This window comes from Hyla sarda, chromosome 2 (assembly GCF_029499605.1).
Source record: "Hyla sarda isolate aHylSar1 chromosome 2, aHylSar1.hap1, whole genome shotgun sequence".
NCBI lineage: Eukaryota > Metazoa > Chordata > Amphibia > Anura > Hylidae > Hyla > Hyla sarda.
In genome coordinates, this window is record NC_079190.1 from 500,581,037 (window position 1) to 500,608,910 (window position 27,874).

The following is a 27,874-nucleotide window of genomic DNA, read 5'->3' on the forward strand; positions in this document are numbered from 1 at the left end:
GTGATTCAAACTTTTATTAGGGAAGGGGTTAAATGACCTTTATTAACACTTTTTTTTTACATTTTTTTTGCAGTGTTATAGGTCCCATAGGGACCTCTAACACTGCACACACTGATCTCTTATACTGATCATTGTTATCCCATAGGGACCTATAACACTGCACACACTGATCTCCTATGCTGATCACTGGCGTGTATTAACACGCCTGTGATCAGCATTATCGGCGCTTGACTGCTCCTGCCTGGATCTCAGGCATGGAGCAGTCATTCGTCGATCGGACACCGAGGAGGCAGGTAAGGGCCCTCCCGGTGTCCGATCAGCTGTTCGGGACGCCGCGATTTCACCGCGGCGGTCCCGAACAGCCCGACTGAGCAGCCGGGTCACTTTCAGTTTCACTTTAGAAGCGGCGGTCAAAGCTGACCGCCGCTTCTAAAGTGAAACTGAAAGTGACCTAAAGGGTCTAAAGTCTAAAGGGTTAATACCGCACATCGCCGCGATCGGCGATGTGTGGTATTAGCCGCGGGTCCCGGCCGTTGATGAGCGCCGGGACCGAAGCGATATGATACAGGATCGCGGCGCGATCCCGCTTCATATCGCGGGAGCCGGCGCAGGACGTAAATATACGTCCTGCGTCGTTAAGGGGAAAGATATAGTCGCGCATGCACACTATGCAAATTTCATTACGGATTTTCGCATGGAAAAAAAAAAGGACGGACATAGCGAATATGCGAATTTCGCGAACATAAGACAAGTATTCGTCCATATATTCGCGAAATATCGCAAATTCGAATATGGCCCCTGCCGCTCATCACTAGTGCTGATGCGACGTCACGACTCCGCCCCGTGTGACGTCACGTCCCGCCCCCTCAATGCAAGTCTACGGGAGGGGGCATGATATATATATATATATATATATATATATATATATATATACATAATGAATATTCGTGTTTTTTTTTATGCAAATTTTTGTGAATATTTATGCGAGTATCGGCACTTCCAGACTGGATACTGACCCCTCCCTTCTTTTAGGTGAAGGATATAATCGCGCATGCGCACTATGCAAATTTCATTAAGAATTTTCGCATGGGGAAAAAAAGAGAACGAACATAGCGAATATGCGAATTTCGCGAACATAGGACGAATATCGCGAATTTGAATATGGCCCCTGCCGCTCACCACTAGTGCGACATCCCGACTCCACTCCTGTGTGAGGCACACGGGGCGGAGTTGGGACATCACGATAGTCCGGCCTCGTGGTCGTCACTTTGCACACTCAGAACCTCCAGTGCTGCGGAAAGCTCGCAAAGGTGGGTGCTGAATGACAGATTGGGGGGTCCCCAGCGGCCGGTCTCCCCGCAATCAGACATCGTATACCCTATACTTTGGATAGGGTATAAGATGTCTTAGGGCCTGAGTACCCCTTTAAAGGGCTATTCCAGGGGGAAAAATCTTTTTATATATCAACTTGCTCCAGAAAGTTAAACAGATTTGTAAATTACTTCTATTAAAAAATCTTAATCCTTCCAATAATTATCAGCTGCTGAAGTTGAGTTGCTCTTTTCTGTCTGGCAACAGTGCTCTCTGCTGACACCTCTGTTTGTCTCTTGCTATGGGGATTTGCTTCTACTCTGGACAGTTCCCGAGACAGGTGTCATCAGAGAGCACTTAGACAGAAAAGAACAACTCAACTTCAGCAGCTCATAAGTACTGAAAGAATTAAGATTTTTTAATAGACGTAATTTACAAATCTATTGGAGAGAGGAACGAGCCTGCACCACTCACGTATGCTAGGACAGTATTGGCAATGTGAGGCTAAATCCACCTACCCGTGCTCAGTAGAAAGAAAGAAAGTCCACAACGACAGCTGAAGGAATGAAGCCACGGCACTGGGTAGGTATTGCGATTAAAAATTCTTCTTTATTGCAGCATAGCGGGTCAAATAGGGAGTAGGACCAGAACGCCGACGAGCGCTGGTTTCGCGTGCGAACACACTTTGTCGAGGTCATAATTTACAAATCTGTTTAACTCTCTGGAGCACCAGGCACCTTCAGATGTTACAGCAACACCTGCAAGTGTCGCCAAAATATCAAAAACTGCACAAACATTCAAGTGTATCGTCCCAGGAGAATCCTTCAGAATCAAGAAGAGAATAAACTGCTCCACAACATTGGTAATGTACAGTATGTTGGGCGCACTACACAGTGATCTCATCCATCCCTGCTTCCAGCTTTTGGCCTAAAGAAGCTTTTGGCCTATTAGACTGGAGAGCGAATATTCGTCAATATCGTCACTAAAATTAGGCAGATACTGACGATATTCGCGAATATGACATGACTATATTCAAAATGAAAAATGTCATAGACCCATTATCACTTCTGTATAGACCAAGAATAGACCAAGAATTATGAAATAGATAGATATGAGATATATATGAGATGGATAGATATGAGATAGATAGATAGATAGATAGATATGAGATAGATAGAAATGAGATAGAAAGATATGAGATAGATGGATAGATACTTGAGAAAGCCAGCATGAGGCTGGCGAAACGTTGTCCTCTGCACGTTATGGAATAAACCAACACTCCTGATTGCAATGTGTGGTGTGCTGCATCCTATTTTTCGTAGATAGATAGATATGAGAGAGATAGATATGAGAGAGAGAGATAGATAGATATGAGATCGATAGATATGAGATCGATAGATATGAGATCGATAGATATGAGATCGATAGATATGAGATCGATAGATATGAGATCGATAGATATGAGATCGATAGATATGAGATCGATAGATATGAGATCGATAGATAGATATGAGATCGATAGATAGATATGAGATCGATAGATAGATATGAGATCGATAGATAGATATGAGATCGATAGATAGATATGAGATCGATAGATAGATAGATGTGAGAGAGATATGAGAGATAGATATGAGATAGATAGATAGATATGAGATAGATAGATAGATAGATATGATATAGATAGATATGAGACAGACAGATATATATGAGATAGATGGATAGGTAGATAGTTATCCGAATGTGCAATTACGCAAAGCGAGTATATTCAATATGCAAATTAGAATTTGAGGAATATAGGACAACTAGTCGTCCATATATTCATGAAATATCGCGAATTAGAATATGGCATATTCCACTTATCACTAATCTCGACATGCAAAAGATGTCCACAACAAGGACTTCTCTGTCTTCAGTCTCACAGCTATAGAGAGTATTCCTGAATAGTGATGAGCGGCAGGGGCCATTTTCGAATTTGCGATATTTTGCGAATATATGGACGAATATTCGTCCTATGTTTGCAAAATTCGCATATTCTCTATGTTTGTTCTCTGTTAGTTTCTTTTTAGGCAATTATATCTCACCTAAAAGAAGGGAGGGATCAGAGTCCAGTCTGGAAGTGTCGATATTGGCATAAATATTAGCATAAATTTGCATTAAAAAAAAAACACCAATTATTCGCGGTAAAATTTAACATTTTGAATATTCGCACTCAACACTAATCCGCACTCAAGGCAGTGCAATCAAACCTACTATTAGTTGTGTTCTGCCAATAAACCTGCTGTATTATGTATGAATGTTCTTTTATTTATATGATCATGGGTTTTACCCGTTTTATTTAGGAACAACGCTGTATTTCCCCCCAGTGGGCGTACCTTGTTTTCTCTTGTAATTTTGGCGCCAGTATGTATGTGCATATAAACTCAACATGTCCCACTGTCTGTATACAAGCCTTTTTACTCTGAGGAAGAGGCACTGTTGCCTCGAAACGCGTAGTTTTCTGGCTTAATAACGATACCTTTGCACCTAACAAGCGGATGTTCTTGTGGTTTACGCTACAACCCAGCTTTTCCAAATCTTACTTGCCATTTCCAGATCGGCAGAAGATGCCCTGACGCTGACCCCGGGAAGCAGCACCATACTTTTTAGCCATGCGCATATAGTAGTTGTGTCTTACACCAGGTGAGCAAACCTGTACTAACAACTGTATCTCAGACACTATACAACCCCTTGTGCAAGCGATCTTACGCCATAGGAAGCTCTGCCTTTGTTTTCATTTCAGGATATATCATCTAGAATAGAACATTTTGGGCCCCAGGATTGATGTCCCTGGTTCTTGTCTTCTAGGAGTTTCTGACCTTTTGCTGCTTTTCTCCTCAGGTCCTTAATGTTGGATCCGTGCAGGAAAGTTCTGGAGGAACGAGGAGAGAACTGGAGGAACCCCGATCAGTGTCGGAGAATGGTGAGAGCCTCCATGTATCTGGGGTTTTCTTATCATGTGTAGACTGAGGGCACTTAGAACCTTCTACCTTCTCTCTATGATCTGTACAGTGATCCCTCAACATACGCTGGTAATTCGTTCTAATTGAACCATCGTTACTTGAATCCATCGTATGTTGAGGGATCCGTGCAATAGTAATATAGAAAGTTATACTCACGTGTCCCCGCCGCTCCGGAACGTCACCGCTGCCCTGGATCGTCGCTGTCATCATGTCCCCGGGGTGTCCTCGCCGATCCGGAACGTCGCCGCTGCCCTGGATCGTCGCTCTCCATTGCCGCCATCACGTTGCTGCGCACGCCGCCTCTATTGGATGTGCGTGGCGACGTGATGACGGCGAAGGAGAGCGACGGCCATGCAGCGGAGCCCAAAGAGGACGGTCTGGAACATTGGGGACAGGTAAGTGATCGTCAGCGGACCACACGGGGCACCGTAAACGGCTATCCGGCAGCAGCTGAAGCAGTCTGCGCTGCCGGATAGCAGTTTATGCGATGGCCCCGACATACAAAAGCATCGTATGTTGATGCTGCCTTCAACATGCGATGGCCTCTGAGAGGTCATCATATGTTGAAATTATCGTATGTTGGGCCATCCTAGGTCGGGGGATTACTGTGTATTGTAGATTCTATAGACAATTTGGATTAGTTGATATATCCTGTTTTACTATGATGCTCCATAGTATGTATATGTTTTGCTGCATTTGTGTGTAACTGGGAAAAAGGGAACCTCTTCTGGTGATTATTGACTATACTGTTATGTGTCTTGCTCATGGTTTGGCCTTAATACATCGAAATTATATCAAAATATCAGTTTTGTTTGTGTAAAATGTTGTGTCTTTTTCCAGGTGAAGACAAGATGAGCCACTCGCATGAACATCTTATTTTTACTTGTTCTGAAGTAGAAGATAATTCATCACAGATTGGCAAAAAAAGAACTGGACATAAAGTTTTTGCAAATTCTAAATGTGGGAAACATCTCCATAGGAAATCTCATCACCTCCCACAAGAGGAGAAAAACTCAGGAGAAAAACTATTGTCATGTTCAGAATGTGGAAAACGTTTTAGTGGAAAAATGCAACTTGTTAGTCATCAGAGAACTCACACAGGGGAGAAGCCTTTTACGTGTTCAGAATGTGGGAAATGTTTTAGTAAAAAATCTAATCTTGTTAGTCATCAAAGAATTCACACAGGCGAGAAGCCATTCACATGTTCAGAATGTGGGAAATGTTTTAGTCACAAATCTGATTCGGTTAAACATCATAGAATTCATACAGGAGAGAAGCCATTTTCATGCCTGGAATGTGGCAAATGTTTTACAATGAAATCACTTCTTGTTGGACATGAGAGAATTCACACAGGAGAGAAGCCATTTTGGTGCCATGATTGTGGCAAATGTTTTACTAGGAAATCATTTCTTGTTAGACATCAGAGAACTCACACAGGAGAAAAACTATTGTCATGCTCAGAATGTGGAAAATCTTTTACCGTAAAATCAGATCTGGTTATACATCAAAGAATTCACACAGGGGAGAAGCCCTATTCATGCCTAGAATGTGGTAAATGTTTTATCAATAGATCAACACTTGTCAGTCATATAAGAATTCATACAAGAGAGAAGCCATTTTCATGCCTGGAATGTGGAAAATGTTTTAGTAGGAAATCGCTTCTTGTTGAACATCAGAGAACTCACACAGGAGAGAAGCCATTTTTGTGCCTGGAGTGTGGAAAATGTTTTAGTAGGAAATGGCATCTTGTTGGTCATCAGAGAACTCACACAGGAGAGAAGCCTTTTACGTGTTTAGAATGTGGGAAATCTTTTAGTGTTAAATCAGATCTGGTTAAACATCAGAAGACTCACTCAGGCGAGAAGTCTTTTATTTGTTCAGAATGTGGGAAATCGTTTACTGTGAAAGCAGATCTGGTTAAACATCAGAGAATTCACACAGGGGAGAAGCCATATTTATGTTCAGAATGTGGCAAATGTTTTATCACTAGATCAAATCTTGTCAATCATATAAGAACTCATACAAGAGAAAAACCATTTTCATGTCCAGAATGTGAGAAATGTTTTACTTTTCAGTCAAGTCTTTCCAAACATCAGAAAACTCACATTGGAGAAAAGCTATTTTTGTGTTAAAAATGTAGGAAATATTTACTCATCACAAATCAGAATTCTCACATAATTGAGAAGCCATTTTTATGCTTGGAGTGTAGTAAATGTTTTACAAAAAAATATAAATTATATAAATGACAGAGAAAGAACAGCTTTAAGACTAATTACATTTGTTCCGTATTTAATAAAAAAAAAAAAACAATCTCAGAATTGTCTGAATTCAAATTTTTTTTTTTTAAAGGTGAAACAGTTCAGGAGCAGTGACTCTTGTCAGATAGGTGACCCTGCTCATACACTGAATGCCTGCTGCTCAGTGTGTATTAATATATATATATATATATATGCTTGAAAATGGCGGCGAGAGGCTGCTGAAACGTAGCACCTATTTTGTAACACTGGGAATGGAATAAATCACCTTCTCTTTTTTTGGAAAAACTTTAAGAAAAAATGCAATTTTGTAAGTTTTGGGGGCTTCCGTTTCTACGCAGTGCATTTTTTTTTTGTAAAAATTACACCTGATGTTTATTCTGTAAGTCCATACGATTAAAATGATCCCCTACTTATATAGGTTGGATATTGTCGCACTTCTGGAAAAAATCATAACTACATGCAGGAAAATTTGTATGTTTAAAAATTTCATCTTCTGACCCCTATAACTTTTCTATTTTTCCGCATACGGGCCGCTATAAGGGCTCATTTCTTGCACCATGATCTGAAGTTTTTATCGGTACCATTTTGTTTTGATCTGACTTTTTGATCACTTTTTATTCATTTTTTTTAATAGTATAAAAAGTGACCAAAAATACACTATTTAGGATTTTTGAATTTTTTTACGTGTACGCCGTTGACGGTACGGTTTAATTAACAATATATTTATATAGTTTGGACATTTACGCACGCGGCCATACCACATATGTGTATTTATCTTTATTTACATATTTTTTTTTTTTTTTATGGGAAAAGGTGGGCGATTCATACTTTTATTAAGGAAGGGGTTAAATCACATTTATTAACACTTTTTTTTTCACTTTTTGTTTGCAGTGTTATAGCTCCCATAGGGGACTATAACATTGCACACACTGATCTCTTTCACATGTTCACTGCCAAGCAATAGCATGGCATTGATCAGTGTTATCGGCGCTTGACTTCTCCCGCCTGGATCTTAGGCACGGAGCAGTCATTCGGCGATCGGACAGTGAGGAGGCAGGTAGGGATACTCCTGCTGTCCGAGGTTTCGCCGTGGCGGTCCTGAACAGCCCGACTGAGCTGCCGGGATGCTTTCAGTTTCACTTCAGACGGGGCGGTTAACTTTAACGCTTCTGAAGGGTTAATACAGGGCATCACCACGATCGGTGATGTCCGGTATTAGCCACGGGTCCCGGCCGTTGATGGCTGCCGGGACCGACTCGATATGACTCGTTTTATCGCGGGAGCCGGCGCAGGACGTAAATATACGTCCTGCTTTGTTAAGGAGTTAGAGCAGAAAAGTTGCAGAGGAGGAGACGCGGAATCATACAAAGTCCTTTCTCATGGCTATAAGCAAACAACATAGAAAAACATGTTAAAGAACTTTTTAATTGCTGCTAGATGAGATAGATTGATAGATATGAGATGAGATAGATAGATTTGAGATGATGTCTACAAACCACTAACAACTCTGACCCCCACCCAAAAGGAAAAGGGCCTGTTCAATTTCCCAAACAGGAAGATGTCCATGCCTATTTCTGTAAGGTGAAATCAGCAGTTGAGAATTGTCCCCTTCCAACTGGGAATGACGCATCACAACCCCGGAGCAGGGCCAAACAAACCACTACACCCTCGCGTTTATAATGCACCTATCCCTCTCCACCGCCACGGGGGCACCATGCCAGCGCAGACAAGGAACAATTTCAGACCATACTAAATCCGGAAAGAAACTGGGAAAGCGCTCCAAGTCGTAACGCATTACCGTAAGCAGCTTGGCCACTGGTAGAGAACACATATCGTTGCCCCCCACCTGAACAACCAACACTGTAGGGGCAAAGTTTCTCCTACATATATCGACCAATTTAACCAGGACCTGGGACCATCTCAGACCACCTATACCCTGCCAGGCCAACTCAGCGTCACGGAAACCCAGGTTAAGGCTGCCCGGATGACAGCTGGCATGATGGGTGGTGCAGTGGACATAGTACGAATGCCCCACGATCCAAACCATCAGCCGAGCTGCACCTAAAATTACAAAGAAGGCAACAAGTCAGGACGAATGTGCCTAGCGTAACTATTTGAACACCACCTACCAATCCTCTTGACATTGGCCTCCGGTAGGCCCAAGCAGCTTCCGTGGCCATGCCAAAATCTCCAGGAGGCAACCCGATCGCGAGGAGGCAGCACCGACAAAGAGCCTGGTACTGAAAACTGGAAAGGGAATTACTGTCAAAATGGGATAAAAAACAACGACCAGCCGAACGAATAGCAGCAAACGAGCAGATAGACAACACCAGGTAGAAAGGGCCGGAAACCGGATATAAGGGGAGCCAAGTACCCCGAGCCCCTTGTCCTACCGACACGAATCCGAACGGACGAGGGACCGAAAAAAACCTGTCAAAACTCAGACCACTAACGGCCTGGTTAGAGGCAGGAACCAACTCGTTGACACAAAGGCCTTAAAAAGGACAAACAAAAGCCGCCGATGAAATCGACGCCTTGTAAGCAGAACAACAAACAGAAGTCGAGATGCCAACCAACCAACCAACAAAGCAAAGCGTACGAAACCGGATGCCTGGTATCACGAGGCATTAATTCGCAATTCCAACCTTTTGAGGGCTTGGCGGACTAGAAAGAATTTTGTAATGTCCAGCCAACCCAAAAGTTGGAAATAAAAAGAGACGCCTGCCATGCAACGCTGCGTGATGCAGCCCGAAACACCAGCTCGTCGAAGGGACAGAAGATAATCAAGTATGACCTCCAACCTAGCCTCAGTCATAACCTCAACCGGAGCGGCTGCCCACCATGCTCTGCCAACCTCTCCATGCCTTACCGTAATTCTGCCAGGTAGAAGGAGCCACTGAACTGCGAACCAGGGACATCAGCCCAGATGTGGGGCTGATAGGGCATCGTCTCCTCTGAGTCCTCTGGATGCAGATCCCGAAACCTCTGCCACTGAAAACGAGACAGCGAGTCAGCTATGACAGTTATCGTCAGTCAGTTATCGACACCGGGAACATGACGAGCCTGAAAACATATGTTATACTGCAGGCAACGCAGAACTAAGTGGCGCAGCAAATTAACCACAGGAAGGGAGAAGGAGAAGAAATTGATAGCATGGACCACGTCCATATTGTCCAACCAAAGCTTACGATTGCTCATGGACAGCCCCCATATTTCAACCGCAACCACTATGGGGAATAGTTCCAACAAAGTCAAGTTCCGACATAACCCCTTGGAAGACCAAAATTCAGGCCACGAATCCGCATACCAGGCAGAACCAAAAACCGCTGGCCCTGGCGACATCCGTGAACAAGGCCAATTAACCATTTGTGACTTCTTTATCCAAAAAACAGGTGCAAGGATTCCAAGAAGAAATTCCAAACCTGCAAATCTGACCTAAGAGGCTGTGTAATCCAGATACGGTGTTCCGGAAGCCTCACGCCCTTAGTGGACAGTGACAGATGCCTGGAAAAAACAGAACCCATGGGCATGACTCTGCAAGCAAAGTCAACATGCCCAGAAGGAGCTGCATTTGCCGAAGGGTCACTCTCTTCACTACGAGGAAGCCAGCCACCAGTTCGTGCATTTTGCCAACTTTCAGCTGGCAGTCGAAAAACCATAGCGACCGAATGAATCATTCATCCAAATAATGAATACCCTCTCTCGCTCCAGTCTCATAATGTACCACCAATTCCAAGAAAGAACTAAAAAGCTCAAAATAGTGGCACAAAATGGAACACAGCATAGGGAGGCACGTGTCGTAAAAATAATAGCTGTCAACGAAAGAGCCCAAAAGATGGTAACAATTAGGATGCAACGGTAAGAGACGGAAGGCGGACTCAATATCCGACTTCGCCATCAGGGCACCCCGATTGGCCTCTTTAACCAACTGAACCACCCTACCAAAAGAAACATACGAAATGGCTGAATCCTCCTCAGGAATGCCGTTATTGACAGATATGCCCTTATGGTGGGAAAGATGCTGAAAAAGCCAAAACTTACCTGGTTCTGTCTTGGGAATCACACCCATTGGAGAAACCCACAAGTTACTAAAGGGAGGTGAAGAGAAAGGAACTTCGACCCTTAGACACATCAGACATCATCTTGTCCCACAAAACCCCCAGGTGTCCCTAGATTATTCGCAAAGGATGGAAGTCTGGAAAAATGAAACAGTGTGAAAAAAACAAACAAAAAACCAAAGCGCAATTAGAGGCAGCTTCCTTGTTCGGATATTTATATAGCCACGGCTCCATCATGACCAAGTTCACCGTGGTCCTTGGGTTCTGGCTGCTGACCGCTCTTACAGGGGAGGTGCGCCGGGGGGTGGGGGCACTTAGTCGCATACAAAATTACTGTTGTCTCGGATTTTTCCCAGCTTGCAATGCGGCCGAGACCTGACTCACTAGTCAGCTGATGACAGGGAGCCTGTGTGCTTCAATGGGTCGAGGGATCAATCTGCAACTAATGCAACAGCTGTAGGCACCCTGATTGAAAACCACAGGTCTTTTGTTTCAATGGGTGGGGTGACTGATGTGTGAGAGGGAGGAAAATGGCATTGTGGGATTTGTAGTCAAAAAAACATAAGTCAAACAGGAAATACAAGTTCACCAAAGCTAGCCACAGTGTTATGGTAATCTCACAACATAGCCATTTAGCCCCAAGACAAGCGCAGATCCTTCCTAAACATGTCCATTACTGCCTGCCAGGTACGTACTAAAATCACCTTATGGTGGATAACCCCTTTTAATCCACCAAAATTAGCGACCAAATATCCACATATTCATTATTCCATATTTTATTTGTAATCTTGTGATCAAGATGAGCTCCCAAAGGGTTCATGGCACAAAATCGGGCATCTTTCTGGATGCCCACCAGTGCCACTTTAGCAACACTCACAGCGGGTGCAGGGGACGGAGGAGGGACAGCCTTGGCAGACAACTGTGCTACTAATGCTTTAAGAGCAAGAATGACAATGCCGTACTGTCTAGAGATGTGCGAAGTAACATATACACAGTGTATACCTCCGTATCATTATATTGTGCATACATTCATAGCATGAATACACTTATAGCATTTGTACTATATATGTTTTATAATAAAAAAAATAAACAGTTATGAGTTTAGTTTTCACAATGAGTTCGACTTTCAGGTGCTCCGGTGGGCTGGAAAAGGTGGATGCAGTCCTAGGAGACTCTCCTAGAACTGTATCCACCTTTTCCAGCCCACCGGAGCACCGGAAAGCTGAACTAATTTATGCAGGATAAAGCCATCAACCGCCGAGCCGAGAAGTTCGTGCAGAATCAAAGTACTGTAACTTCTCTCATCTCTAGACAGTACGGCATACGTCATTTAAGTGTATAGACCAAGCATAAGTCACCTTTAATGTGTGGTAATGGCGGTGGGGTGGGTAGTGCAGGGCAGATGTTGTTACCCTAGGGGCAGATGTCATTAACCCCTTGTATTCGTGATGCCAGGGCGTGGTTTAGCCTATAACCACCCGAAGGTATCCTGCTGATCCTGGGCATGGCACGGGGGCAATGAAGACACCGACGCCAAGTTACGGACAACGGTAGCTTTACTGAGGGTAGACAGTTGTTACAGTCTATTCAGTACAGCCAGGGCCCAAGGAGGAGACCAGTGACACGGGGACCTCGCAGGTTTGTTGGGACTTGTAGTAGACAGGAGAATTTAGTACAGACCACGCTGAGTAGACCGAAGACTTGACTTGACTGACAGGACAGTGACTTCAGCTTACTTGCACTTGACTTGATGGTGGCTGCAGGTCTTGACTTGAGGTCTCCACTACTCTGGACACACATAGTAGGCACGACTTCACTGGACCTCAGCGGGAAGTAGGAGAGAGAAGCTCCACCCAGGGCTTATATGGGGGAGACTAGCAGGGAGCCCATAGGTCACCTTTGGGGTCAGCTGGTCACTAGTACCTCCTGGGTAACAATCATATGGTATATTTATTAAAGGTACAATACACAATATAATACATAACCTATTTACATGGGGGAAACAACTTCAGGGGGCCCTGGGGACACTGCCTGACAGGGCAGGGAAAGTACGGGGAAACACCATCCCGTACTGGGCCACCACAAATGTATACCAAGTATATGTCTCTGTAGTGTTATTACCATGCTCACGTGCATACGTTCATAGCATTTTTATTGTGCTTTCATTCATAGCATTTACACCGTGCACTCATTCTGTGCGTTTGTTCATAGCACTACTGTGCATTTATACCACACATTTACCCATAGCGATGAGCGGCAGGGGCCATATCCGAATTCGCGATATTTTGCAAATATATGGACAAATATTCGTCCTATGTTCGCAAAATTCGCATATTCGCTATGTTTGTTCTTTATTTTTCCATGCGGAAATTTGAATAGTGCGCATGCGCAATTATATCTTTCACCTAAAAGAAGGGAAGGATCAGTGTCCAGTCTGGAAATGCCGATATTCGCATAAATTTACATAAAAAAAAAAAAAGAATATTCATCATTACGAATATATAGCACTATAGTCTAAATATTTGCGAAATCGCGAAGTGCCGATATTCGCAGAAAAAATTTGCATTTCATATATTTGCGCTCATTCATGGCATTTGTACCGTATGTGAGTGTTGGTGCTGTGCACGTATTCATGGCATACGGTGGGCGTCCATGGCGTTATGCTGTATATACGTGCGTAGCATCATACTGTGCAGACTTTCATAGCTTTAATACTCTGTAAGTTCATAGCACGACACTGTTCAGTCTTTTGTGGCACTTATACTGTGTATACATTCCCAGCACCACTGTGCAGATTTTCATAGCTTTCATACTATGTATTTGTATTTTTACACAGGGCATATTTTCATAGCATACATTAATAGAATATACCGTATTTTTCGCCGTATAAGACGCACTTTTTCTTCCCCAAAACTGGGGGGAAAAAGTCGGTGCGTCTTATACGGCGAATACACCCCTATCGCGGCGGTCCCTGCGGCCATTAACGGCCGGGACCCGCGGCTAATACAGGACATCACCGATCGCGGTGATGCCCTGTATTAACCCTTCATACGCGGCGATCAAAGCTGACCGGCGCGTCTGAAGGGAAAGTGACACTAACCCGGCTGTTCAGTCGATTTCACCGCGACGGTCCTGAACAGCCCGACTGAATAGCCGGGTTAGTGCTTACAGGACACCGGGAGGGACCTTACCTGCCTCCTCTGTGTCTTCTCCGTTCAGGGATCCCCTGTATGGCCGGCGCTCTCCTTCCTCGTCATCACGTCGTCGCGTACGTGCGTCGGCGTACATAACGACGTGATGGTGGCGACGGAGAGCGAGGATACGCGGCCGTCAGCAGAGACTTTCCGGAGCGACGGGGACAGCGATGGAGCGACATCCAGGGCGGCGGTGACGGGTCCGGAGCGGCGGGGACACGTGAGTATTACCTCCTATGCAGTGGTCTTCAATCTGCGGACCTCCAGATGTTGCAAAACTACAACTCCCAGCATGCCCGGACAGCCAACGGCTGTCCGGGCATGCTGGGAGTTGTAGCTTTGCAACATCTGGAGGTCCGCAGGTTGAAGACCACTATTGGGTTCAAAATCTTTATTTTTTTAGATTTTGGCCCTAAAAATTGGGTGCGTCTTATACGCCGGTGCGTCCTATAGGACGAAAAATACGGTACACAGTGTATACCTCCGTATCATTATACTGTGCATACATTCATAGCATGAATACATTTATAGCATTTGTACTATATATGTTTTATTAAAAAAAAACTAAAAAAAATGGTTATGAGTTTAGTTTTCACACGGAGCATCCATTCATATAAGCATTTAAAGGGGTACTCCGGTAAAAACCTTTATTTTTTTTAATCAACTGGTGCCAGAAAGTTAAACAGATTTGTAAATTATGATAAAAAATATATTGTAGACAGCAGCGCTATCAGGGACTTGCTAATACGTGTATGACTAGTGGGTATTGCCGGTGCAGTGATTAAGTACAATACTATATTGTAATGGGATGTTTTCCACAAGTACAGAAAAAATTTGTAAATAAAATGTTTTCAAATTGATGCTCTTATAGATTCTATTAACCCCTTAACGATGCAGGACGTATATTTACGTCCTGCGCCGGCTCCCGCGATATGAAGCGGGGTCGCGCTGCGACCCCGCATCACATCGCGTCGGTCCCGGCGCTCATCAACGGCCGGGACCCGCGGCTAATACCACACATCGGCGATTGCGGAAATGTGCGATATTAACCCTTTAGAAGCGGCGGTCAAAGCTGACCGCCGCTTCTAAAGTGAAAGTGAAACTATCCCGGCTAGTCAGTCGGGCTGTTCGGGACCGCCGCGGGGAAATCGCGGCATCCCGAACAGCTTACAGGACACCGGGAGGGCCCTTACCTGCCTCCTCGGTGTCCGATCGACGAATGACTGCTCCGTGCCTGAGATCCAGGCAGGAGCAGTCAAGCACCGATAACACTGATCACAGGCGTGTTAATACATGCCAGTGATCAGCATAGGAGATCAGTGTGTGCAATGTTATAGGTCCCTATGGGATAACAATGATCAGTATAAGAGATCAGTGTGTGCAGTGTTATAGGTCCCTATGGGATAACAATGATCAGTATAAGAGATCAGTGTGTGCAGTGTTATAGATCCCTATGGGATAACAATGATCAGTATAAGAGATCAGTGTGTGCAGTGTTATAGGTCCCTATGGGATAACAATGATCAGTATAAGAGATCAGTGTGTGCAGTGTTATAGTCCCCTATGGGATAACAATGATCAGTATAAGAGATCAGTGTGTGCAGTGTTATAGATCCCTATGGGATAACAATGATCAGTATAAGAGATCAGTGTGTGCAGTGTTATAGTCCCCTATGGGACCTATAACACTGCAAAAAAAAGTAAAAAAAAAAGTGTTAATAAAGGTCATTTAACCCCTTCCCTAATAAAAGTTTGAATCACCCCCCTTTTCGCATAAAAAAAATAAAACAGTGTAAATTAAACAAAACAATAAACGTATGTGGTATCGCCGCGTGTGTAAATGTCCGAACGATAAAAATATATCATTAATTAAACCGCATGGTCAATGGCGTACGCGCAAAAAAATTCCAAAGTCCAAAAAAGTGTTTTTTTGGTCACTTTTTCTACCATTAAAAAATAAATAAAAAGTGATCAGAAAGTCCGATCAAAACAAAAACCATACCGATAAAAACTTCAGATCACAGCGCAAAAAATTATTCCTCATACCGCCCTGTACATGGAAAAATAAAAAAGTTATAGGGGTCAGAAGATGACATTTTTAAACGTATAAATTTTCCTGCATGTAGTTATGATTTTTTCCAGAAGTCCGACAAAATCAAACCTATATAAGTAGGGGATCATTTTAATCGTATGGACCTACAGAATAAAGAGAAGGTGTCATTTCTACTGAAAAATGTACTGTGTAGAAACGGAAGCCCCCAAAATTTACAAAATGGCATTTTTTTTTCAATTTTGTCTCACAATTAATTTTTTCTCCATTTCGCCGTAGATTTTTGGGTAAAATGACTAATGTCACTGCAAAGTATAATTGGTGGCGCAAAAAATAAGCCATCATATGGATTTTTAGGTGCAAAATTGAAAGAGTTATGACTTTTTTTAAAGGTAAGGAGGAAAAAACGAAAATGCAAAAACGGAAAAACCCCGGGTCCTTGAGTTGAGGACTCAGGGTTTTTCCGTATTTGCATTTTCATTTTTTCCTCATCACCTTCTATAAATCATAACGTTTAAATTTTGCACCTAAAATTCCATATTTTGGCTTATTTTTTGCGCCACCAATTCTACTTTGCAGTGACATTAGTCATTTTACCAAAAAATCTACGGTGAAATGGGAAAAAAAAATCATTGTGGGACAAAATTGAAGAAAAAACGCCATTTTGTAACTTTTGGGGGCTTCCGTTTCTACGCAGTGCATTTTTCGGTAAAAATGACACCTTCTCTTTATTCTGTAGGTCCATATGATTAAAATGACTGTAGGTCCATACGATTAAGATGATCCCCTACTTATATAGGTTTGATTTTGTCGTACTTCTGAAAATAATCAGGAAAATGTATACGTTAAAAATTCTTTTTTATTTTCCATGTACGGTAAGAGGGCTCAGACAAAATAATGCAGTACACACAATCAAAAATACAATGTACTGAACAATCAGAACCAATAAACTTCCGGAACCAATAAACTTCTGGATCTACAAAGTTTAAATGAAGGTGGGGGAGATGGGGGGGAAAAGGGAGGGGGAGGGTAACGACAACAATCAACATCAAGGGAAGGAGACACAAGTAGAAACCACACATAGAAAAGAAAAGAAAAAGGGGCAAGAGGAGAAAGAGAAGTAAAGGGCCAGAGTATCTAGATCAAGGGGGTTGCCTATCAGTAAATCTGTCCCATGGGTCCAACACCAAAAGAAACTGCGGGATATGATTCAGAGAGGTAGTAAGTGATTCTAAGGAGCGGATCTCATGGATTCTGGCCAACAGTTCCCCCTCAGATGGGGGAGAGACCAGTTTCCAATGCTTAGCTATCAGAGTCTTGGCCGCTAAAACAACATGCAGGAACAATTTAAACGGTCGCTTGGCCAAGGCCCTAGTAGACAAATGTAGTAAAAAGACTAATGGATCTAAAGGAACCACAACCCCCAAAACATTTTGGAGCAATCGCTGAACCATCACCCAAAATGGAGCAATCAGTGGGCAGGACCAAAATATGTGGAGCACGTCTCCCATGCCCACTCCGCCTCGCCAACACTGTGGAGGGATATCAGGGTTCAATTTATTAAGCAGGACAGGAGTGTGGTACCAACCCATAAGCATTTTGTATTGTGTTTCCTTATATGCCGTACAGATAAAGGCCCGAGAGGCCCTGTCCCAAACCACCAGCCACTGAGGAATCGTAATAGTAGTATTGAGTGCTTCATTCCAGCGCTCCATATAGCGGTGAGACGGGAGGGGGGGCACCATCTAGAGGGGAGATTAAGAGGGAATAAATGCTCGAAAGTAGTCCCCTCATCTGAGGCCCACTCCTACACAGCCTCTCAAAGCTTGTGGGGAGTGACACAGTCAACGAGCCCAGCTGCGAGTACAGGTAATGCCGGAGCTGCATATAGTGGGTCAATTCAGAAGCAGGGAGGTCCCAACGGGACATCAAACCCTCAAAAGGGCATGCGTGATGGGGTCTACCACGTCAGCCCAACTAAACAAGCCTCGCAAACTCCATTCTCGAACCATGTGGGAAGTGCCTCCGGGGGGGGGGGGGGGAAGTCAGGGTGATATAGGAAAGATTGCAGAGGGGAGAAGGAGGAGAGAAGTCGGAACCGCCTAGAGCAATAAGCCCAGACGTACCGGGAGAATGACATGGGGCCTAGAAGTGGGTGTGTAGTGGAGGGGAGCGGGAAGGACCACAGGAAAGAATTAGGATGTGTAGGTGCCAGCCACAATTTTTCCAGCTCCATCCATTTACAATAGGCATGATAAGACGACCATGCAGCAAGATGACGTAGATGAGCTGCCCAGTAATATTTTGTTACGTCGGGTAATCCTAGTCCCCCAGAATACTGGCTCGCCATCATTACAGACATAGTGAGTCTGTGTCTCTTAGCGTCCCAAATAAACCGAAAAATGGCAGACTGAAACGAGCGCAGCGTAGTCAGGGGAACCCGCACCGGCAACGTCTCAAAAAAGTAGAGCAGCTTGGGTAGGATAGTCATTTTGACTGCCGCAATGCGCCCAAAAAAGGAGATGTATTGTGACCCCTATTTTTCCATTAAGGAACGCAGCTCGCAAAACAAAGAAGGAAAGTTCACAGAGTATAGAGAGGAGTAGGAGGGAGAGCGGGACACTCCTAAGTACTTAATAGCAGAAGGGGACCAACGAAAAGAGTAGTTAGCACGCAACAGAGACACCAGGGAAGGAGAAAGACTAACAGGCATGGCCTCTGACTTGTAGAGATTAATCTTATAGCCAGAGACCATACCATATTCATGCAAAAGTGTATATAAGGAGGGTAAGGAAATAAGAGGGTTAGTAAGAGTGAGCAAGACGTCATCCGCAAAGAAGCAGATCTTAAAAGCCCTATCATGAAGAGTTATTCCCGAGACATCCGGGTCCCCCCGGATCAGAGGTGCAAGCGGCTCCATGCAAATAGCAAAGATCAGGGGAGACAACGGGCACCCCTGCCTAGTGCCATTATAGAGAGTAAAAGAGGGAGAAGAATCAGTTGGGAGCTTAATAGAGGCAGTAGGGGAGGAATAAAGACCTTGTAGCGCCATAAGGAAGTTACCAGTGATTCCAAATTTCTGTAGGGTTTGCAAACATAAACGGCCATCTCAGCCTATCAAAAGTCTTTTCAGCGTCTAAGCTTAAATTCAAGGCCTGCTCAGATCTCCTATTAACAAGATCTATGAGATCCACAACCCTTCTCGTGTTGTCACCACTCTGACAACAGGGGATGAAACCAACCTCGTCTTTGTGTATGAGGGTAGGAAGGAAATTACAGAGGCGTGCGGCCAAAATTTTGGAAAACAATTTCAGGTCAGAGTTCAAAAGGGCTATAGGTCTATAGCTAGAGCAGTCATGGGGCTCTTTATTAGGCTTGGGAATCAGCGTAATCAAAGAATGTAAAAAGGACTGCGGGATTCCCTCTCCTCCCAAGAAAGAGTTAAACAAAGGGACCAGTTTAGGAAGAAGGACAGACGAATAAGTCTTGTAGTATAAATACGTGAACCCATCTGGGCCCAGAGAGCTCCCCTCCGGAAGGGACTTGAGAACATTGGAGAGCTCCTCAAGTGTAACAGGAGCATTCATGGACTCCCTATCAAGCTCAGAGAGAACCGGAAGGCTACATTTAGAGAGGAAAGAATCCAGTGCCGCAGCACGCTCTCCAGGGTCCGAGGGGAGTTGTGAGGGAAGTGAGTATAACCTGGAGTAATAGTCATAAAAATACGGGAAATGGAATCAGGATGATATTGAAGGATCCCCACTGCATCCCTCAGAGCGGAAGGTGTCTGAGCAGCAGCATGGTCTCGCAAGCGCCTAGCGAGCATAGTATGGGCTTTATTACCCTTTTCATAGAATCTTTGCTTAGCATTAAGCAGTTGTCGTTCCACTTTACGGAGAGCCAAGTCTCCCAACTGCGACCGTGCAGCAACCAGATGCCTCAAGACCAAGAGGGAAGGGGTAGCTAACAAGAGTGCCTCTAAAGTGGAGATTTGCGCTTTAAGTTCCCGGGAGCGAATCAATGCAGTGCGCTTCAGCCTAGAGCCCAATGCAATACAATGGCCTCCGACCACAGCTTTGTGAGCCTCCCACACAATTGCCTGAGAGGATACAGAGCCTTCATTATCTGCAAAGTATTTAGTAATACCATTCAAGATCGAGTACCGGGAAGAAGGAGTTTTAAGTAAGGAATCATTAAGACGCCAATGACAGCGGCGCGGAGAAGAAGTAAATGGAGAGAAGGACATAAGAACAGGGCTATGATCAGACCAGGAGATAGGTTCCATAGAAGCATATGAGAGCATGCACACCAGTGGGAGAGTGCCAAAAAAATTATCAATTCAGGTATGGAGTTTATGGGGGTGGGAATAGAAAGAACGATCCGAAGGGTGGTTAATATGCCAAAGGTCATAGAGCGCAGCTGAACGAATCAACCGCCAAAAAAGTGTAGACAAGCGCAGTTGGGAAGGGGGAGGTAGAGATCCCCTCAGGGAGTGGCGATCAGTAGAAGGAGAAAAAACTAGATTAAAATCACCCCCCAGTATCCATGCCGAGGGAGGATATCTTTGAAGACACGCCAAGACCCAACGGAGAAAAGGTATATGTGCGAAATTAGGTGCATAAACATTACAGAGGAGCAGTGGCTTGCCCCCTAGGGATCCTTGCAAAATAACAAACCTGCCTGACAGGTCAGTATAGGAGGAGACTTGCAGGGGGCAAGTCCGTGAGATCAAAATTGCAACTCCCGCTACTTTCCTATCAGTACAGGCTATGTACGCCTGGGGGTAAAGGTGGTGAAGAAAGTGAAAAGTTCCCATCCTGTCAAAGTGCGTCTCCTGAACGTAAACAATATCTGCTTTCAGGGCCACTAGCTCTCGCTGCAACAGACGTCGTTTAGTAGGCGTGTTAAGACCCTTCACATTCAGGGAAACGCACTTAGCCATGAGAGGTCAGGGGAGTGTAGAACAGGTGCAATGTAGGGTTCTCACTCTGAGCGGCATGGACAGCACGAGTAGGCCAATCATAAGCTGAAGACCACCATAGCTCACCACAGGACCTAAAAGAAGAAAGGACAAAAAGAGAAGAAAACATACTACCATGGAGAGTGATAAGACACAAGACAAGGAAAAACAGGAGGTGCAGACAAACAGGAACAAGAGGAAGGGGATAGGGGTCGAATAATACCAAAAACAAATCAATGGCGCATAGGCCATAGTGGATACTAATTCGGAGAGAAACAACTGAAGCAGTAGTATAATCTGTTTCATAATGTCATTTACCATGGCCTCTGAGGGGGATAGTGGAAGAATGCACCAAAAAGGACCACATACAAAAACCAGAGCCCCACTCAATGGCCACGCAAAAGGACAGCCCTGTATAGACATCCCGTGGGATAACAGGTAACCAATGTGAGAAACCTGAGAACGAGAAGGCAGGAAAGTAACAACCATAAAGAGAGAGAGGCATAAAAAATCCTGCAGTCAATCAACAGTTCTCAGCAATAGTCTCCGCCGAGGTTCTCAGGGAGGACGCAGGTCAGGGCCAGGAGGGCTGGGTGGAGGGGCAGCCCTGCAACGTCCGGAACATTTCCCCCGGACCGGTTGCCACACCGGTGGCAGAGAGGGGGGAGGAGGGATCAGACTCCAGTCCTGGAGCCAAGGAACAGGGAGATCCAAGATGGCACAGAAGTCCGGCAGGTCCACGAACGTCCGGAGTACGGCAGAGCTTCCATCCCGTCTAGCTTGTAAAGCGAATGGGAAGGACCACCTGTAGGGTACCTGCGCAGAGCGCAGGGTAGATAGGAGAGGTTGGAGCAGTTGCCTTTTATGCAGGGTGATCCATGAAAGGTCTAGAAAGAGCTGGATAGGAGCACCATCAAAATCAAAGTTCTTCATGGAGCGAGACTTAGCCATTATCCTCTCCTTTTGCTGGAAGTCAGCGACACAGCAGATGACATCCCGAGGGGGGCCATTGGTGGGGCAAGGGCGCAGGGCCCGATGAGCTCGATCTAATTTGATGTTATGGAATGAGGGCTCCCCCAGAATCATGTTAAAGATAGCCTCAAAAGTGACATGTGTTACGCCGAGCGCTCCGGGTCCCCGCTCCTCCCCGGAGCGCTCGCCACATCCTCGCTACTGCAGCGCCCCGGTCAGATCCACTGACCGGGTGCGCTGCGATACCGCCTCCAGCCGGGATGCGATTCGCGATGCGGGTGGCGCCCGCTCGCGATGCGCACCCCGACTCCCGTACCTGACTCGCTCTCCGTCGGTCCTGTCCCGGCGCGCGCGGCCCCGCTCCCTAGGGCGCGCGCGCGCCGGGTCTCTGCGATTTAAAGGGCCACTGCGCCACTGATTGGCGCAGTTGTTCTAATTAGTGTGTTCACCTGTGCACTCCCTATGTATACCTCACTTCCCCTGCACTCCCTCGCCGGATCTTGTTGCCATTGTGCCAGTGAAAGCGTTTCCTTGTGTGTTCCTAGCCTGTGTTCCAGACCTCCTGCCGTTGCCCCTGACTACGATCCTTGCTGCCAGCCCCGACCTTCTGCTACGTCCGACCTTGCTCTTGTCTACTCCCTTGTACCGCGCCTATCTTCAGCAGTCAGAGAGGTTGAGCCGTTGCTAGTGGATACGACCTGGTTACTACCGCCGCTGCAAGACCATCCCGCTTTGCGGCGGGCTCTGGTGAATACCAGTAGTAACTTAGAACCGGTCCACTAGCACGGTCCACGCCAATCCCTCTCTGGCACAGAGGATCCACCTCCTGCCAGCCGAATCGTGACAGTAGATCCGGCCATGGATCCCGCTGAAGTTCCACTGCCAGTTGTCGCCGACCTCACCACGGTGGTCGCCCAGCAGTCGCAACAGATAGCGCAACAAGGCCACCAGCTGTCTCAACTGACCGTGATGCTACAGCAGCTACTACCACAGCTTCAACAATCATCTCCTCCGCCTGCTCCTGCACCTCCTCCGCAGCGAGTGGCCGCTTCCGGCCTACGACTATCCTTGCCGGATAAATTTGATGGGGACTCTAAGTTTTTCCGTGGCTTTCTTTCACAATGTTCCCTGCACTTGGAGATGATGTCGGACCAGTTTCCTACTGAAAGGTCTAAGGTGGCTTTCGTAGTCAGCCTTCTGTCTGGGAAAGCCCTGTCATGGGCCACACCGCTCTGGGACCGCAATGACCCCGTCACTGCCTCTGTACACTCCTTCTTCTCGGAAATTCGAAGTGTCTTTGAGGAACCTGCCCGAGCCTCTTCTGCTGAGACTGCCCTGCTGAACCTGGTCCAGGGTAATTCTTCCGTTGGCGAGTACGCCATACAATTCCGTACTCTTGCTTCCGAATTATCCTGGAATAATGAGGTCCTCTGCGCGACCTTTAAAAAAGGCCTATCCAGCAACATTAAAGATGTTCTGGCCGCACGAGAAATTCCTGCTAACCTGCATGAACTCATTCATCTAGCCACTCGCATTGACATGCGTTTTTCCGAAAGGCGTCAGGAGCTCCGCCAGGATATGGACTTTGTTCGCACGAGGCGTTTTTTCTCCCCGGCTCCTCTCTCCTCTGGTCCCCTGCAATCCGTTCCTGTGCCTCCCGCCGTGGAGGCTATGCAAGTTGACCGGTCTCGCTTGACACCTCAAGAGAGGACACGACGCCGCATGGAGAATCTTTGCCTGTACTGTGCCGGTACCGAACACTTCCTGAAGGATTGTCCTATCCGTCCTCCCCGCCTGGAAAGACGTACGCTGACTCCGCACAAAGGTGAGACAGTTCTTGATGTCAACTCTGCTTCTCCACGCCTCACTGTGCCTGTGCGGATATCTGCCTCTACCTTCTCCTTCTCTACCATGGCCTTCTTGGATTCCGGATCTGCAGGAAATTTTATTTTGGCCTCTCTCATCAACAGGTTCAACATCCCGGTGACCAGTCTCGCCAGACCCCTCTACATCAATTGTGTTAACAATGAAAGATTGGACTGTACCGTACGTTACCGCACGGAGCCCCTCCTAATGTGCATCGGACCTCATCACGAAAAAATTGAGTTTTTGGTCCTCTCCAATTGCACTTCCGAAATTCTCCTTGGACTACCGTGGCTTCAACGCCATTCCCCAACCCTTGATTGGTCCACAGGAGAGATCAAGAGCTGGGGTACTTCTTGTTTCAAGGACTGTCTTAAACCGGTTCCCAGTACTCCCTGCCGTGACCCTGTGGTTCCCCCTGTAACCGGTCTCCCTAAGGCTTATATGGACTATGCTGACGTATTTTGCAAAAAACAAGCTGAGACTTTACCTCCTCACAGGCCTTATGACTGTCCTATTGACCTCCTCCCGGGCACTACTCCACCCCGGGGCAGAATTTATCCTCTGTCCGCCCCAGAGACTCTTGCTATGTCTGAATACATCCAGGAAAATTTAAAAAAAGGGGTTTATCCGCAAATCCTCCTCTCCTGCCGGAGCTGGATTTTTCTTTGTGTCCAAAAAAGATGGCTCCCTATGTCCTTGCATTGATTACCGCGGACTTAATAAAATAACGGTAAAGAACCGCTACCCCCTACCTCTTATCTCAGAACTCTTTGATCGCCTTCAAGGTGCCCACATCTTTACCAAACTGGACTTAAGAGGTGCTTATAATCTCATCCGCATCAGGGAGGGGGACGAATGGAAAACTGCATTTAACACTAGAGATGGACACTTTGAGTATCTGGTCATGCCCTTTGGCCTGTGCAACGCCCCTGCCGTCTTCCAAGACTTTGTTAATGACATTTTTCGTGATCTCTTATATTCCTGTGTTGTTGTGTATCTGGACGATATTCTGATTTTTTCTGCCAACTTAGAGGAACACCGCCAGCATGTCCGCATGGTTCTTCAGAGACTTCGAGACAATCAACTTTATGCCAAAATGGAGAAATGTCTGTTTGAATGTCAATCTCTTCCTTTCCTAGGATACTTGGTTTCTGGCCAGGGACTACAAATGGACCCAGATAAACTCTCTGCCGTCTTAGATTGGCCACGCCCCTCCGGACTCCGTGCTATCCAACGTTTTTTGGGGTTCGCCAATTATTACAGACAATTTATTCCACACTTTTCCACTATTGTGGCCCCTATCGTGGCTTTAACCAAGAAGAATGCCAATCCTAAGTCATGGCCTCCTCAAGCGGAAGACGCCTTTAAACGGCTCAAGTCTGCCTTTTCTTCTGCTCCCGTGCTCTCCAGACCTGACCCATCTAAACCCTTCCTATTGGAGGTTGATGCCTCCTCAGTGGGAGCTGGAGCGGTCCTTCTACAAAAAAAATTCTTCCGGGCATGCTGTTACTTGTGTTTTTTTTTCTAGGACCTTCTCTCCGGCGGAGAGGAACTACTCCATCGGGGATCGAGAACTACTGGCCATTAAATTGGCACTTGAGGAATGGAGGCATCTGCTGGAGGGATCAAAATTTCCAGTTATCATTTACACCGACCACAAGAATCTCTCCTATCTCCAGTCTGCCCAACGGCTGAATCCTCGCCAGGCCAGGTGGTCTTTGTTCTTTGCCCGTTTTAACTTTGAAATTCATTTTCGCCCTGCCGACAAGAACATTAGGGCCGATGCTCTCTCTCGTTCCTCGGATGCTTCGGAAGTAGAGGTCTCTCCGCAACACATCATTCCTCCTGACTGTCTGATCTCCACTTCTCCAGCCTCCATCAGGCAAACTCCTCCAGGGAAGACCTTCGTTTCTCCACGCCAACGTCTCGGGATTCTCAAATGGGGTCACTCCTCCCACCTCGCTGGCCATGCGGGCATCAAAAAGTCTTTGCAACTCATCTCTCGCTTCTATTGGTGGCCGACTCTGGAGACGGATGTTGTTGATTTTGTGCGGGCCTGTACTGTCTGTGCCCGGGATAAGACTCCTCGCCAGAAGCCTGCTGGTCTCCTTCATCATCTGCCTGTCCCCGAACAGCCTTGGTCTCTGATTGGTATGGACTTTATTACAGACTTACCCCCATCCCGTGGCAACACTGTTGTTTGGGTGGTCGTTGATCGATTTTCCAAGATGGCACATTTTATTCCTCTTCCTGGTCTTCCTTCAGCGCCTCAGTTGGCAAAACAATATTTTGTACACATTTTTCGTCTTCACGGTTTGCCCACGCAGATCGTCTCGGATAGAGGCGTCCAATTCGTGTCAAAATTCTGGAGGGCTCTCTGTAAACAACTCAAGATTAAATTAAACTTCTCTTCTGCTTATCATCCTCAATCCAATGGGCAAGTAGAAAGAATTAACCAGGTCCTGGGTGACTATTTACGGCATTTTGTTTCCTCCCGCCAGGATGACTGGGCAGATCTTCTACCATGGGCCGAATTCTCGTACAACTTCAGAGTCTCTGAATCTTCTTCTAAATCCCCATTTTTCGTGGTGTACGGCCGTCACCCTCTTCCCCCCCTCCCTACTCCCTTGCCCTCTGGTTTGCCCGCTGTGGATGAAGTGACTCGTGATCTTTCCACCATATGGAAAGAGACCCAAAATTCTCTTTTACAGGCTTCATCTCGCATGAAAAAGTTTGCCGATAAGAAAAGAAGAGCTCCCCCCATTTTTTCTCCCGGAGACAAGGTATGGCTCTCCGCTAAATATGTCCGCTTCCGTGTCCCCAGCTACAAACTGGGACCACGCTATCTTGGTCCTTTCAAAATCTTGTGCCAAATTAATCCTGTCTCTTACAAACTTCTTCTTCCTCCTTCTCTTCGTATTCCTAATGCCTTTCATGTCTCTCTTCTTAAACCACTCATCATCAACCGTTTCTCTCCCAAACTTGTTTCTCCCACTCCTGTTTCCGGTTCCTCTGACATCTTCTCCGTAAAGGAGATACTGGCCTCCAAGACGGTCAGAGGGAAAAATTTTTTTTGGGTTGATTGGGAGGGCTGTGGTCCTGAAGAGAGATCCTGGGAACCTGAGGACAACATCCTAGACAAAAGTCTGGTCCTCAGGTTCTCAGGCTCCAAGAAGAGGGGGAGACCCAAGGGGGGGGGTACTGTTACGCCGAGCACTCCGGGTCCCCGCTCCTCCCCGGAGCGCTCGCCACATCCTCGCTACTGCAGCGCCCCGGTCAGATCCACTGACCGGGTGCGCTGCGATACCGCCTCCAGCCGGGATGCGATTCGCGATGCGGGTGGCGCCCGCTCGCGATGCGCACCCCGGCTCCCGTACCTGACTCGCTCTCCGTCGGTCCTGTCCCGGCGCGCGCGGCCCCGCTCCCTAGGGCGCGCGCGCGCCGGGTCTCTGCGATTTAAAGGGCCACTGCGCCACTGATTGGCGCAGTTGTTCTAATTAGTGTGTTCACCTGTGCACTCCCTATGTATACCTCACTTCCCCTGCACTCCCTCGCCGGATCTTGTTGCCATTGTGCCAGTGAAAGCGTTTCCTTGTGTGTTCCTAGCCTGTGTTCCAGACCTCCTGCCGTTGCCCCTGACTACGATCCTTGCTGCCAGCCCCGACCTTCTGCTACGTCCGACCTTGCTCTTGTCTACTCCCTTGTACCGCGCCTATCTTCAGCAGTCAGAGAGGTTGAGCCGTTGCTAGTGGATACGACCTGGTTACTACCGCCGCTGCAAGACCATCCCGCTTTGCGGCGGGCTCTGGTGAATACCAGTAGTAACTTAGAACCGGTCCACTAGCACGGTCCACGCCAATCCCTCTCTGGCACAGAGGATCCACCTCCTGCCAGCCGAATCGTGACAACATGCAGGTCTTCAGTTTGGGTAGCCTCAGGGAGTCCACGTACACGGATGTTATTACGCCTGCCCCTGTTATCTAAGTTCTCCACATGAGAGTGTAGATCATTAAGACAGTCAGTTTGAGCAGACATGGAGCCTTGAATCTTTCCAATATAGGACCTTGTGGAATCATGGGCCTCCTCTAAATCATCCACCCTTTGAGAGACATGTTGGAGGTCTTGGCGCATCAGAGCAATTTCAGCCCGGCATGCATCTTTAACTTCTGTAACCAGGACCTTAAAATCTTCCTTGGAGGGGAG

The 27,874-nt window shown here is 46.3% G+C and overlaps 1 protein-coding gene across 4 annotated transcripts in view; it reads left to right on the forward strand.

The window, feature by feature from the left end:
- LOC130357211 (gastrula zinc finger protein XlCGF26.1-like) overlaps window positions 1–27,874 on the forward strand; it is a 128,517-nt gene that overhangs the window by 73,239 nt on the left and 27,404 nt on the right. Inside the window, exons 1-3 of one of the 4 annotated variants that reach the window (XM_056559810.1) lie at window positions 3,444–3,993; window positions 4,192–4,273; window positions 5,154–6,642. In XM_056559810.1, coding sequence (XP_056415785.1) covers window positions 5,165–6,445 — 1,281 coding nt within the window. In that variant the 5' untranslated portion in view covers window positions 3,444–3,993; window positions 4,192–4,273; window positions 5,154–5,164 and the 3' untranslated portion in view covers window positions 6,446–6,642. Of the gene's footprint in view, window positions 1–3,443; window positions 3,994–4,191; window positions 4,274–5,153; window positions 6,644–27,874 lie in introns of those variants that run through there. The other 3 variants (XM_056559809.1, XM_056559812.1, XM_056559813.1) reach the window with 3 other exon arrangements.